The sequence below is a fragment of the Hirundo rustica genome, chromosome Z, assembly GCF_015227805.2.
Source record: "Hirundo rustica isolate bHirRus1 chromosome Z, bHirRus1.pri.v3, whole genome shotgun sequence".
NCBI classification, from domain to species: domain Eukaryota; kingdom Metazoa; phylum Chordata; class Aves; order Passeriformes; family Hirundinidae; genus Hirundo; species Hirundo rustica.
In genome coordinates this window covers 61,228,660-61,244,233 of record NC_053488.1, presented here as the reverse complement: position 1 = coordinate 61,244,233, position 15,574 = coordinate 61,228,660, and the positions used below count along the sequence as shown (strand labels likewise).

The 15,574-nt window shown below is 37.8% G+C and overlaps 1 protein-coding gene across 1 annotated transcript in view; it reads left to right on the top strand.

The window, feature by feature from the left end:
• The window catches only part of PRDM6 (PR/SET domain 6), a 77,078-nt gene that overhangs the window by 59,227 nt on the left and 2,277 nt on the right, over positions 1–15,574 (top strand). Inside the window, exon 7 of the mRNA XM_040090633.2 lies at positions 9,961–10,137. Coding sequence (XP_039946567.1) covers positions 9,961–10,137 — 177 coding nt within the window. The remainder of the gene's footprint in view (positions 1–9,960; positions 10,138–15,574) is intronic.

Genomic DNA, 15,574 nt, shown 5'->3' with positions numbered 1-15,574 from the left:
TGAATTAAAATTTCAGGTACTCTGACCGGTGGCACAGTAAATATAATGGAACCATTATTTATGAATCAAAGCTGGTTTATTTGGCAGTTTTGATAGCTGGCAGGACAAAAGACAAAAATCAAATTAATTCAATAAAAAAGGCTGCCTATGTTTTGTCTCTTCTTCAGCTGTGAAGATTTGAGCAGAACAGCTGAACCCCTGGAAGGTTATTCTAAAAGCAGCATTTAATTCTGAATTACAGTTAACAAAACACTACCAAAAAATAGCAAAGAGTGAGTCTGTGCATGTGTTTGTATGCATGTCTATGTCTCCCTGTGTATTTTGTGTACTATCTACATGTACACACATACTTGTGTGATTCTATGGGTTTTGAGAGAATAAGACCACTTTTCCAGAAGAAAAGTTAAGCCTGTTAGGGGCTAATTAGATCCAAAGCTAATATTCATAGGAAATTAAATAATTGATAATATTGTGAAGGCAAACAAGCCCTTTCAACATTTTTCTGGGTTTTATGCTTGCCTCAGCGGAAGCAAATGCCTTGCTAAGGAAGCTGTAGGACACAATTGGTAATTTAAGTGTAACAATGTAGAATGTTGGTCCTGAAAGGTCTGCTCTCCTACATGTCATGGACCTCCATGTTTCCAGTATTAAAGCATCCTAAGCATACTGTAAAGCATGAAACGGTGGATCCATCCGGAGGAGCCTAGAGAATGGGAAAGGTATGTTGTGAGGCCCTCCACACACTTTTTCAGTGATTCATCCAATCAGGTGTGACACCTAGATTTCATCCTTTACTTGAACCTGTGTCTTCCTTTATGAAGAAGCAAGTTGCAGATAATAGTTAATGCCAGAGGAGTCTCTCTTAATGGCACTAATCTTCCCTCTAAGTGACCCCTAAATATTCATTTTGTCAGAGAAAGAAAATGAGGATAAGTCTGTCTGACTATTAGATCTTCCATCTTGAAGGCGAGAGATTATTTTTTAAAAATTAATTTTATTTCTTTCTATTTATTTCCCCCTGAGATGTTTGTGCCAAATATTGTCTGAAACACAGACTGGATTTCTGGTCTTCCCTTTTAAAAGTGAGCATTCTCATTAGAAGGGTGATGATTCATGGTGTCTTACCTCTCAGTCGCTCTTGTGCCTACCCAGCCAGCAGCTTCCTCAAGAAAGTCTGGAGCATTGTCAGCTCAGAATACCCTAGGGCATAGTAGGAAATCGTCTTGCTATGATTAAGGTCATTGCAATTCATTCCAAGTTTGAAATTACCATAAATAACAGGTACTGCCCTGGGATCTGGGTTCTCATATCCCAGCTTAGAAACCGTTACAGTTTGAGCTTACATCACAGGAAACTTTTTGTCTTTTAGCAGGTACCAGTTATTTAGTGTCTAGAAAAAGTGGCCTTTTATTTCTTAAACATATTGCATTTTTCAAGGTGAAAAATTTTTACAGTGTTGTACAAAATTTCCATGAGACATGAAACTACGGTATGATTTGTGAAAGAATACCTGCTCTCCAGCCCAATGTACTGGATGTCTCTGGTTTTTATTTTCTCAATGACTTTTATTTTCTCAATGACTTCTGCAACAAGACTCCAGCTGATAAACATCTCCTCATTTATTGTCAGCAATTTGTGAGCACACCAGCTACTGCATCTTTCATGTGACTGAAGCAGCAGAGCCTATCATCTCCAGGAGATAGACTTTAGTCTATCTGTTCTGGCTTAGTATTTGTTTTGCAGCAATGCTGTGTAGGAAACACACCTTTGAATCTATACAGGAGTCCAATTCATGATCTGAAATTTGAGAAAAGCAGACCACTTGAAGGTTAAGAAATCCAAACAAAGATAATACAATAACTGAGATTAAGAAAACATCTAAATGAGAGCAGACATAAAACAGGACATAATATACATAATTCCATGAAGTAGTGAGAAATAAATGATCTTATTTAAGAGGCAGGTCACTTAATAAATAAAAATAATTTAAAAATATTATTAATCCCAAATAGGAGTAATTATTAAAATCATCTGCTGTGGTTTTTTAAATTATTATTTTTTTTCGAGATTAAGATTTTAATTTAAAATAACTTTTAATTATTTATTGGTTTGCTTATATACTTCTCCCTTTTCACCAAATATTTTTAGCTTGTTACATTTTTTAAGGCTTCTCTTTGAAATTGAAGGTAATTGGGGTTGAAGTGGGTGTGGGAGGTAGAAACTTAAATCTGTAAAATCTTGAACTCGGGGACCTTCTGAGCCTTTGAGACTTTTTTAAGCCTTGATCAGACAGAAGCAGTTTGAGAAGATATATCTGGAAGCAAGAGCTGAAAATCTACATTCGTAGGGGTTTCTTTGTTTATTTTGTTGGTGGGGTAGTTTGGGTTTTTAAAAATTTATTATTATTTCCTCCATACTTCTGCAGAGATTCCCAGCAATCCTGTTTGGAAGACTCAAAAGGGGCATAATCAAAACTCTTTATCACAATGAACAATTTTTAGAGAAGTTGATTTTGATTTTTTTAACAGTAACCACTTTTCTGATAATGACACAGTCTCTTTTAAAGACATCACTCTTCCATATCACTATGATCACCAGATTCAGGATACATTGGTGCTGTGGGAAGGCAGAAGGCTACAGTTCCCAAGAGCTCTATGTGGCATATTTTAGGTACAACCTGTACATCTGTGTGATATATATTCTCATTGATTGCCATGTATTCAAGCTGAGAATCTGAAGGAAAGCATACTCCATAAATATGTTAATGGATGATAGATTATGTGTGAGATCTGTCACTCACAATTCTCTTTACTCAAAAGATATTATTATACTCATGTTTTGCAATATCAACTCAATATTAATTAGTAAGCTTGTTTTGTTTGGTTTTGGTTTTGGTTTTTTGTTTGTTTGTTTGTTTTGTTTTTGTTTTTGTTTTGTTTTTCTTAACAGAAAGCTGAAGTTATCAATTTAATAGATGTTTTTCCTCTAAGATAATGGCTTAGTCCATTTTGCATTTATGTTTTCATTACAGGTTCTGTGTCTTTGATCTTGAGGCTCTCCACTAATTGATTTGAACCTCTCCAAAACAGACTTAGAAAAAATATGTGTTTTGAGAAAGAGTTGTCCATTTCTGTTTATTGATTATTGTTCAGTTAAAGTAAACTTCATGCTGAATTTAATGATGGTTCTTGTATAATCTTTTCATAAAGGTTTGCAAGTTCCCAGTACTCGGAGACAGTAACAATAACAGGTTTACAGAGCAGTAACTCTCCCTGACATCTTTAGAAGCTTGCAAGTACTCCAAGTGTGCTGGCTTTCTGCTTTTGCTAGTTTCTTCACAAATATTTGTAACGGATGATTGCAGAACTTCCAGCAGGTCCAGCTCTGCCATCCCTGCTGCTGCATGATGCCTGAGGTGCTCAGTACAGCAGCTGTGCTGCCTAAGAGGAGCACCAAGGCAGAAGGGGAGGTGGAGTCCAGAGGCAGTGAAGGTAGCCACCCACAGCTCTGCTGATGCTAGGGATGTTTCTCTATGCAAGTTAGCAGTATCCTGAGGTGTGTCTTTGTTCTCAGCCTTAATTCAACTTACTAGAAGATGGTGTTCCTCAAAAATACTTTCCTGTGAGAGCAATTATGACCTAACTCCTCTGGATGCAGCTGTGCTCTTAAAGCTGTTCATTGTATGAAGAACTAGTCCTGAAAGCTGACGCTGGCCCCACTTCAACCTGCCCTGCTCTTGAGGGGTTTCTTGTGGAGGCTGTAACGTGGCAGACTCTGCCCAATAATAATGAGAAACACTGTCCTGAGTTTAAGGGAGCCCTATGTCCCTCTCTTTGAGACCATGTGATCAATCACCTCCTCTAAGCCCATGAGCAAAGAGGAAGTCAGGCAAAACCACCAGGATGCCTGCACAGATGAATGGGGAACTCCTGCATGAATTCAAAGACAAAAAGCATACCTCCATAAGGTGCAAGCATGGACAGGTAGCCTGGGAGATGTACAGACAGATTGTCTATGCAGTCTGGAATCCCTTTGGGAAAGCTAAAGCCTTGATAGGATTAAGTGTGGGCAGGGACATCTGGGACAACAAGTTTCCGTCGTTGCATTGTTGATAAAAGGAAGACCAGGGAAAATGTGAGCCCCCTCTAGAAGGAAGCAGGAGTCCTGGTGACCTGGGTCATGGTGAAGGCTAAGCTAGTCAATAACTTTACTGGCAAGTGTTCCAGTCACAACCCCCATGTCACAGAAGGCAAAAGCAGGGACTGGGAGAACAAAGAACGGCCGGCTGTAGAAAATCAGACTGAAAACAATCTAAAGTTCTTGAAGATGTGCAAGCCCAGTGGGGCCTGGGCAGAAGCATGTGTACGTCCTCAGAGAAATGGTGGATAAAGTGGCTAAGCCACTATCTGTCATATTTGAGAGGTCATGGCCATCAGGTGAAGCTCCTGCTGATTCAAAAAGGGGTAACATAACACCCACTGTTAAAAAGAAAGACCTGGAGAACTACAGGGCAGTCAGTCTCCCCTTGGTACTTGGCAAGAGCATGGAGCAGATCCCCCCTGGCAACTAGGTTAAGGCACATGGAAGAAACCGTGGTGACTGATGACAGCCAACATGACTTCACTAAGGCCTGGCAATTTTGGTAGCCTTCTACAACATTTTGCAGAGTTGGTGAATAAAGAATAGAGACTGAGGTCATCTACCTGGACCTGTGCAAAGTGTTTGCACACAACAGCCTTGTCTCTGAAGAGACATAGATTTATTTGATGGTCAGTTCCCACAATGGATAAGGAATTGGCCGGAAAGCTAGATTCAAAAAAATTGTGGTCAATAGCTCAGTCTCCAAATGGAGACCAGGGATGTTCCTCAGGAGCTGCTATTTGGATTGATGCTATTTAGCACAGCATTGTTTCTTGGGGACGGGGACAGTGGGATCAAGCCTGCTGTCAGCAAGTTCCCTGATGACACCAGGCTGCATAGGGCAGGTGACATGCTGGAAGGAAGGGATACCATCCAGAGTGACCTTGGCAGGTTGGAGAGGTGGGAGGACTGTATGAACATCATGAAGTCCAACAAGAGCAAATGAAATGTCTTAAATGTGGGTCAGGGGAATCCCATGCACAAATACAGACTGAGTGGAGAATGGACTGAGAACAACCCTGAGGAGAAGGACTTGGAGATATTGGTGGATGAGAAGCTGGCCATGAGCCAGATGTGCCCTCACAACCCAAAAAGCCAGATATGTCCTGGGCTGTGTCAATAACAGCATGGGCAGGAAATAATTCTCCTCATCTATTCAACTCTTGTGAAATCCCACCTGAAGCTTGCATCCAGCTCTGGGTATTCCAGCTTAAGAAGGATGTGGATCTGATAGAGAGAGTCCGGGGGACAATCCCAAAGATGATCAGAGAGATGAAGATAGGTTGAGAGTGTTTGGGCTGTTCACTGTTGCGAAAAGAAGGGCCCAGGGACACCCACCCTATATGAGCTTCCCAGTACCCATAGGGGCCGGCAAGAAAGCTGGAAGGAGACTTTTTATGAAGACATTTAGTGATAGAACAAGGGATGGCTTTAAACTGAAAGAGGGTAAATTTAGACGGGATATAAGAAAGAAATTCTTTAGTGTGAGGGTAATGAGACAGATTTGAAATTTTCCCAGAGAAGCTGTCCATGTCCCATCCTGGGAATGATGAAGGCCAAATAGGATGAGACCTTGAGTGGAAGGTGTCCCTGTCCATAGCAAGGAGCTGGGAACATGATGGTCTTTAAAGGGGTCTTCAAAGCCCCCTTCAACACAGACCATTTTATAAATCTATGATCTTTTTGGTTTTTTACTTCTTAGCCATCAACAGGGAGAAAAGCACTTTCAATCACATTCCAGTCTCTCCTTTCAGCTGGTGCTTTTCTATCTCTTTCTAAGGGAAAAGAGTGCTGTGCTATGCTATTTTGTCTCACTGGGCTCAGTGATAAAGTTGCAAGTATTCAGTATCTCACTCTTACAAGCAATTTCTCTTCTAAGAACTGCACTAGAATTCCATATGCCCCTTGAAAAAAGCAAATTCACTTCTGAGGAGGCCACACTAAAATCCTATCCATCATAAAGGAAATAATTGGAAAATGCAGTGGAAAATAATGATTAGAGTTTTCAAGGTTCTAATAATTCAAGCAATTAATAATTTATGATGTAGAAAATAAATAATAACAGATATATTTAGGAGTCAGAATTTGAAGAAGATATTCTTTTGGCAGAGGAATAGTAAAAGACAAATACAGCTATGTCAGTTTTGCTATTCTGCTATTGCAGTATTAATCAAAATGTACAGCTGTCTCTCAGTAGCTATTTCAGATAAAAGCATATGGATTTTTCTATTCTACTGACATGCTTTGTCCATATTAGGGGCTCTACATTCCCTGCCCAAAGCATGAGCTTTAGTGAGGTTTAGTAAGCCTTACAGGGGAGCATGAGTTTTGTACTGGTCCCACACATGATGTAGTTTCACCTAGAAAAATTGAAGCAGCAAAAGTAAGAAAATTTTAAGACAGGAAAAGACATCACCAAAGAGCAAAATCATTCAAGAGATTGTTTGGCTGAGAGAGCAAAATTTATTCCTTGGTGTTTTCATTTTGAAAACTGTGCCTTGAACAACTTGGAAAAGCTCAAAGAATAAATTACCACAAAACCTGAAAACTATTACATTAGAATTGCTCTCAGAATTTCACTTTAGATGGCCTGTGTTCCTATACAGGCCATCATACAGTCAGACACGGTAAGATTAGGGTCTCTAGAAAAAGCTGATGGATTGTAAATGTCAGTAAACCTAGAGAGCTTATCAATAATGCATGGGATTAATAACAACAGTGTAGTTTTTTTCCAACAGGAAATTTTTCTTCAGGGTAAGTAGATTTCCTTTCTAAATTCAAGCTCAAAAAGAAATATGTGGACTAAAACCTCCCACATAAATAGGTGTTTAATATAAAAACATTAGAATTACTTTTGATGCCTGTCAGTACATCATTCTCATCTGCACACTGCCGTAATCAGTTTAGCTGTTCTTAACTGTAACTTAAAATTACTGTCTGGTAAGATTTTGACTCACATGGGTACTGTGAAGCTTGAGAGAGTAAAATACATGTGTTGGTTATTCCAAGGAAATGAGTTTTTCTGAGCTGATAAACCAAAAGTGGATTTTTGAATGTACAGCCTATGAAGACCAACATTTCTGTCACTTTGCCGCTGTTCCTTCTTGTCTGCAAAACTCTGTTATAGTGAGGTCACCATTAATTCATTGTCCCAGTGCAGACAAAAGTGATGGCGGAAGGCATAACTGCCGCATCAAAGGCGGGCGTGCTCTGCCCATGTCGATGTACCCACTGAACCGAGCATTGCTTGTACTCAGTCGTTTGGCACCAAGTTCATTTTTTTTGAAAAATAACATATTGATTTTATTTTCTTCCAACAAAAAGAATTCTGAGTGCAGTAAAATGGTTACCAGAGAACAGAATGATAACTTTTGTACATACTGAATGTAAATTTTTTTGCTCTTTGGAAAATAGTAGTATCCAAATGTTGTCAACAGTTGGCATATTTAAATCTGCAATTGTGTAAATTAAAGCATTTTTAAGATGTTACAATATTTGAATGCATTTTTAGGCTCTAATTCTAAAATTAATTTTGCCTAATGGGTGTCATTTATCTAAGCTTAAAAAAAATTACACATTTTAGTATTAAATAGAATGACCTGGGTATAAACAGCATAAATACATCCTCTGCAAAGAGAAAGGTAAATTCTTAAATAGTTTTTCTCCCTAGATGTGGATGAATGAGAAAAATGCAGTCAAAGTGATCTAACAATAGGTGATCTTTTACCAGGCTTTATTTTCTTAAGCATGAGCCAGTGAAATATATTCTGAGTATTTTGTAAAGAAGACATTACTTCTGAGCCAATGAACCCATATTCTTTGGAATCACAATGTTCATTTATATCTGGTTTGAAATTTTGACTGTTTACTGACAAGTTACAGTGTGAATTTTCACTGGATTAAATTAATTACATTGATCAATTTATCACTTAACAAAATAAAAGGTTAGTTTGCTTTATGTAGCATTATAACATTTTCTGTGGTTGCTGTTAAAAATAGATAACCAGAGGCTAATAAATGTTAATGGTCTCCTTCACTATTAAAAAATCAATGTTTCTTGGATAAAGAATATATTATTGCATTATTTTGGTTAAAATTGTTTGAATCACCAATTTATCAATTGCATTCACCAATTATCTCTGTTTTCCAAACTCTTGAAATTTCATACCTACTTTGATAAATATTTTCTGTGTAAATTAACTTTGGGTTGCAAGAAAGGTGAAAACCAGGCATATTACTATTTGTCTTCCAGTAAGAGAAATATTTAAACACTTTCTTGGTTTTTGGTCTGGGCTTTTTTGTTTGGTGTTTTTGTTTTGTTTTGTTTTGTTTTGTTTTGGGGGGGGTTGTTTGTTTGTTTGTTTTTGTTTTTAAATATTATTTTACATATATCTGTGAATCTTTAAGGGCCATATAATCTAAATTACCTTTCCACAGCTTTTATATATTACTTTCAGACTTGTTGGAGAGTAGCTAGATTTTCAAATGCAAGTAATTAAAATTGTAAGCTATTGAGTTATTGATGAATACTGAGCTATTAATCAAGCTAAAAAATTCTACAATCAGGGTTCAGTGTTCTGAAGCACTGTAAAATAATAGTATTTGTGTTCAGTGATGCAAGTAGCCACAATTAAGCAGTTCACTTGACAAATGAGTTAGTTCACTTTATTTTGCACTTAATTGAATTGTACATGCCTGGTCGCCATTGTCTCTTTCCCTTTAGTTTTTGTTTCTAGCCATTTAAACATATACATTTATTACAGAGAGAGAAATTAAGCTGTGTTGGCCATTGGCTCTGGAAATGCAGACATCAAGAGTTAAAATGTTGTGTAGGGAAAAAATCATTTATATCCTTCAAGAAAAAAAAAATTAATTTTCTTAAAAAAATGTCTGATAAGCATTCAGGACTCTACTACTAACTTAAAACAAATGTGAAGTGGAAAAAAAAAAAAACCCTGGAGGATGTTGATATTAAGCCACTTTTACCAAAGAGAAATATATAGACATGATTTCTTGGCATTTTATTTTAGTTAGCATTTCAGCAGACCAGTCTCACATTGCTGTCTCATATAATTTTCTTCTGTGTTTACAGTCTGCTTGTTATGATTCTGAATTTGTAACATATTGGTCAGTTTTGTGTGTTTGTTTGTTATGTTTGCTTTTAACAAGATATGTTGTTGAAAATCTGAGTTCTGGTTTACCTTTCAAGATCCCCCCCCAAAGATATTTTCAGTCTGGATTGGAGAAAAATGTTAATAAAGTGTAAAGACTTTCAACAAAAATAAGAAAACAGAAAGATAATTGTAATATGGTGGTCATTTTTTTCAAGTCTCTTATTGAATTAATTGATCTCTAAAACATCCTAAGCAAGATGAGGAGTTTAATTGTGAATATCTACAGAATACAGCTAGGATATACACATAACCATCAGACGTGCATTTGTAAGTAAGCCTGTAGCTGGCACCAACAGACAGAAGATTTCATGAGTCCCTCAGCTCCAGTGTTTGTGGGTCTTTCTTTTTTCTGTGTTGAGCTTGAGAGAATTAAGGCAGGCATATGATGTGCAGTGCAGTCTTACTAGTTTGCTGAATTGTGGTTTATGGGCCCCCTAGACTCTCAGTTAATTCCTGCCCAAGAATTTCACATGTGTTAAAAAGGTTGTGAAGTTTTGGGTATGGGCTTGCCAAGAAACACCCAGAGAAGTGCACCCACAGTTCTCTTTGGAAATTCCTGGAAAGACTATGATCTCCCTTCTGTGTGGTTTCCTGCTCATGCCGGCAGAAAGCACTGATGGCACGCCGTTTCTCTTTCCTGTTGCAGGCCCTACCAGTGTGGTCACTGCTCCCAGTCTTTCTCCCAGCCTTCAGAGCTGAGGAACCATGTTGTCACGCACTCCAGCGACAGGCCTTTCAAGTGTGGCTACTGCGGGCGTGCCTTTGCTGGTGCCACAACACTCAACAATCACATCCGGACACACACTGGGGAAAAGCCCTTCAAGTAAGTACTTGAAGCCAGCAGCTTTTGCCAGCTGAGATTAGAGAAGGAAATGCATTGCTGCTGCTCGCTAGAATCACCAGCACTCGGCAGAGGCTCCCTTGAAAGCCAAGGTCAGACCATGAGGTAAAACAGCTAGTGGTGCTGTTAAAATCAGAATTTACGCCGATTTCATTTTTGAAAGCCTTGCAAAATTTTCTGTTCTCTAATGGTATCTTGATTGTTTTATTTCAGTGGCAAGCTGCTGCCAGAGAACCGCAGCTAAGAATATGGTCAAGACTGAGACAGGCCATGCTGTAAGAACATTAATATGAGTCTGTGGTATCTATAGGCTGAGGTAGATGGAACTTCACTTAAAAGCTAATCTGGCTCTAGTTATATATGGGGGAAAGTGTGCACCTTCTTTAATCTCAGAATCGCTGGATAGAAAATGTAAATCTGACTTTTGGCATAAGTTTCAAAAGATCATAGTAATAAATTGATAGTGTTCTGATGTCCAAGATATAGGAAAAAAAATTAGTCATCTAATAACAATGATTTAAAGTTAAACAGACTTTGCTAATTTCTGAAGTATTTAATAACTGGTATTAAAGCTAAGCACGTACTTGTCTCAGAAATCTTCCAGCAGTGCTCATTTCCAGCCATAGTACAGCTGATCTAGGTATATTTTGCCTTCTATTGTGCAAGACTCTGCCTACATAACAGGAAGTATTCTCCGAAGCAGAAGAATTATATCCCATACTTGTGTCTTTGTCTTAGCTAAACTGACAGGATCAGAGTATATGTATGTGGTAACTGGAGTAACTCCACCTCATGTATTAATATCACTTCTTTTGGAAGCTTCCTGGATGTTCCTAGGAGGAAAGAGAATAACTGTAGAAGAAGGTTTGTGTCTATCCCAGTTCCCCGAGTACTGTCTGTTCTCTGTCTACTTTTCTCTGTGTGTTTTTGGTTTTTTTTTTTAACTTTTGCCGGACTGTGCTTTTGATCTGGTTAATATAAGAGAGCTCAGCCTTGGGGCCTGTCAGAACCCCTCATAATAAGCCTGACAGAGATACTAGCGCACGGTTTGCCTCTGCATAAGGTTGGTAGGAAACACGGCCTCCATACGTGTCTTTCCTGGGGCAATGGGACAGAGACAGGAACAAAATGCTGCATATCCAGTACAGAGGAAAGTGCACAGCAGAAATCATGGCTAGGATAGTGTTGTAGGAGGCAAAACATGGAAACTCAGAACATCTAAATATCGACTTCTTTTGAGCCAGTCTCTTGAATGCTCAGAGCCCACAGAAAGTGAGCCAAAAATGGTGTGAGCAATCAGATTGATTTTATCTAGTTGCTGTGTAAATAGATTTTAGTAATTAATGGAAGAGGTTTCCAGGTCAAAATGGAAAATAGATTTCATTTAATGTTAAGGTGTTACTTATGTGTAACCTTGTTGACTCCACTTAATTTTTTTCCTTAACATCCTGTTTTTGTCATCTTTCCAATAGATCTGCTATTTTGCCCCATTTAGGGTCATTATTTTCCCCCTTTGGTTTACTAATTTTTTTACCCTTTTCCAAAATGGGCTTTATTACAGAACAATTTCACTTGTGAAAGAGCCTAATGTATGTAATGCAACTAGCCAGAAGTCTGGAATTTGTTTGTTTATATTTTTTATTCTGCCCTGCTCATGTGGAAGCATGTAAGTATTCCAGGACGAATCTGACTAATCCTTAAGTTGCAGGACAGAGCAACAAAAGAAAAAAGAAGTAAAAAAAAAAGCTTATGTTTTGTACTGTTTCTTTATGATGTACGGCATAATTCCAATTGTGCAAGATGTTTCTTTAGCTTCTTAAGCACAAGAAACAGTAGTACCATTTTCTCTCTGGAAAGCTTGTTGAAGTATTTGCAGTAAGCTCACTAGCAACTTCATGTGAAGCTAAAACTGGAGCTCTTTCCATCCCGGATAGTCAGATAAGAGGACAAACAAGCCTTGACCCTGCAAGCTTCTCAAAAGGGCAGATTTGTCTCTCATGCAGGACTGCTTGCATTTAAGAGAGGAGGGGCAGAAAACGAATCCAGAAATCAATCTATTAACTCTGCCTGAGGAAAAGAGAGAGCTGCAGCTCATCTCGATGTCTCATCACTGTTTAGATCCTCCTTTGGAAAAGGGATGCACAAGATCTGATATTAAGAAAATTTAGGAAAAAACCCTCAACAAATTCCATTAAGCAAGAACCATAAACAAAACAATCAAAATTTCTGTCTCTTGATCATGAAATCTAGGTTTAAAGTGTTTGTTTATGAAGGAATTTTGAGTGTACATTTACAAAAAAAACCCCCAAAAAACAAACAAAAAACCCACCCCAAAACCAAAACAAAAAGAACAACTACAACAAAAAAAGACCAAACAAAAAAACCCAAACAAGACGAAAAGCTCACTGAGATAGTGTTTCTGTACCTCAGAGAAGTTTGTATTTGTGGTGATGTACACTCTTATTTTAAATAATATTTTTAATATTAGGAAGAATTGCCATGCATGGATAGTGATAAATTACTTAAATTCTAGCTAAGTTATTTTCAAAATAACAAGCATAATTTTGAAGGTGTTACTAGGTTCAATTTTAAATGCACTTCTGCTGCAAATGCAATCCCATGATTTCTAATGCAGCAAGGTAGCTGTGTTCGTAAGTGGTAAATGACACTTTACAGTGAGCATGGATTAAGTCAGCAATGTTAAACATTAAGTAAGTTTGTATGCATATTATTTCCAGAAGTTGGTTTTAAAAATGTTGAACATATGGTGATGTTATTTAAAGAAAGATTTCAGATTAATTGTTTTGTAAGAGGATGTTTGGGATTGGTTAAAAAGCTTTTTCTGTGAGAGGGTATTTTCTTTGTAGGTCCTAGGTAACTTTGGATGTATGGTGGAAGATTTTCTATTTGCTTTTCATTAAGATAACAATGCTAAGTGAGGTTATCTGTAGTCAAAGCTTTAGCTGAATTTGACTTTTCATGTCATCACAAGCTATCAAGCCAGCCTCACCACTGTAAAGTTTTTGTGCATTCTTATCTTACTGAAGTCTCCACTATGGCTGCTAGTCTGGGAACAAAGCTCTTAAGTAAATTAAAATGTTGGAGAAAAAGGAAAATTATTTGTCACCTCCATTCTCTTAAATTTTTCTCACCCCCTCCCTGTTTCCATTTCAGCAAAATTAAAAAATCATGAGGGGACTTGCCTGCAGAATCAAGATTATGTAAAGATTTAATATTTAGGAGTCAACCCAAAAGAACTGAGAGGAAAGATTCTTTCAGCTTGCAATAGCTCACATTTTTTACATTATTTCTTACTGAAATGCAAGACTGGGGACCATTCATTTTAGGCTGAATATGTATGTTGTACCTGCAGTGACATCTCAGTGTTGTCAAGAGGGATTCCTTTTGGTTGATAGCTTTTCTTGCATTTTTGATACCCTTCCAAAGGAGTTTAAAATATAGTATTAAATGTATTTGTTGAATGAAATCTTAAAATATATTTTGAGAGTATCATATTAATACCTTGAAATTAAAAATATTTTAGAGAAAACATTTTTCCTCTAAAATAGACCCTCAGCATTTTCTCCATCCAAAGCCTTTCATTGAGGACATAAATGTGCAAATTAAACCAATCCTCTCTATAATTGTCTCTGTCAATATTTTGAAAGCACTATGAAGCAAACAAGCAGACCACTAACAATGAGGATTATATAAACAAAATCAGGAAACCCAGTACTACAGAAATATCCCAAAACTATTGGTGTACTTTGTGAACTTAAGAACAATTCTGTTTACCACGTCCACCCAAGAAAATCATCCCAGGAAACCTTGTGGCAGAGTGAAGTCTTGAGGCTGAGGAGACGGAATGCTATAGTACATTGTTCCTTACAACTACATTGTATACATACATTGTAAAAGAATGTAACATGGATCCAGTTTTCACTGATGGTATCTAATTGTTTGAGGACTTTGGAATTGCTCTGGACCTATATGTGTCTGGGGCTGTTTAAATTCCATTCAAATGCCATCAGATGGCCCTAAGTGGAAATTAAGTTGTATCTCATTTAATAAGTGTCATTATTGCCAATACATGTATCTACAATTCAGGTTTAACCAAAATTTGATATGTCTAGCTTGCAGTCTTGAGCTCAGCCCAACAGTTGTTTTGTGTGTGGTCACATGAGATATGGACTCTTTTTTTCCTTTCTGACAAGTTTGACTACTGTTCAACTTTCCAACACAACATTAAAAATCTATGGGTTGGGTACAGGATTGTGCACACAAAAACACACACATGGTCACCATTCTCATGGACAGAGCTTGTGGGAGTGGTTATTCTGCTATGATGGGCTGGTAAAGAACAGTTAGTAGAGGAAGAGACTGCATGGAGTACATCACAATCCAGAAGAAAAATATTCCTGCCCTTCCTCCCATTCCTACTGTAAGATAGTAATGCTGACTGCTGTGACACTATTATCTTCACCTTTTCTATCAGTTTGTATCCAGCAACAACTTCTCTGGACCACATTGAAAAGACGAATCAGGAGCCTAATACAGATCTCTGCCCATAAGCCAGGTACTTACATATCCAAAACTATGGTCCTGAAAACACCACCCACATCATTTGGAAGTGCCTAGAAAATCCTAGGCACATTTGGTACTATCTGAAGGTTATCCAACTACAAGAGAAAGACAGGGGAATTAAATGTCTTGCCAGAGGCTTTATTCTGACTTTTGCCCAAGGGTTGTGTAAGCACAAATATCACAGTTTGACCATCAGCAACGCTTGGCACCCACAGCCTTCCTATTCATAAAGGGAAGATTCTTGTATTGAGGGATTTATCCTTTTTCTGTTCTCTCTTTAGTATCCTTCTCTCCTGTGTTAGTGTATCAGCCTATAGCTTGGAAGGCAGAGCACTCTCACAACAGAAGAATCTTGTGGATAAAGGATGGGAAGTTGTGTTTTAAAGATAGGGTAAACCTTGCTCTGCACTTTCACTAGCAATGCAAGGTGCTGAATGAATGCCTGTCCAAGTCTAGCCTGCCAGGCAAGCTCCAGAGCGGGTAAGGAGCCTGCCACAGCAAAATTATTTTAGTGGGTAACACTGTCTTTTGATCACTCCATAGTCTTTATCTACGTCATTAGTGTTTAGGCATCCTGTTAACCCTGTATTTTTTTTATTTGTCCAGGCTCTTAAAATCAAGGATCGCCACACCTGATTTTATAAGTTGTTTTGCAACTGTGTCACTTACAGTTTAGTTAGGCAAGAATCCAAGACCCATATTACTTATCAAGCAAAGTACTTGTCTTTGTAGACATCAAAATAACAAAACTATCAAGTTCAAGTAGTCAGTAATATCTCATACAGACTAAGTTAACCCCCCCCACCATAAAATTGATTATAATGCCTCTGTGATA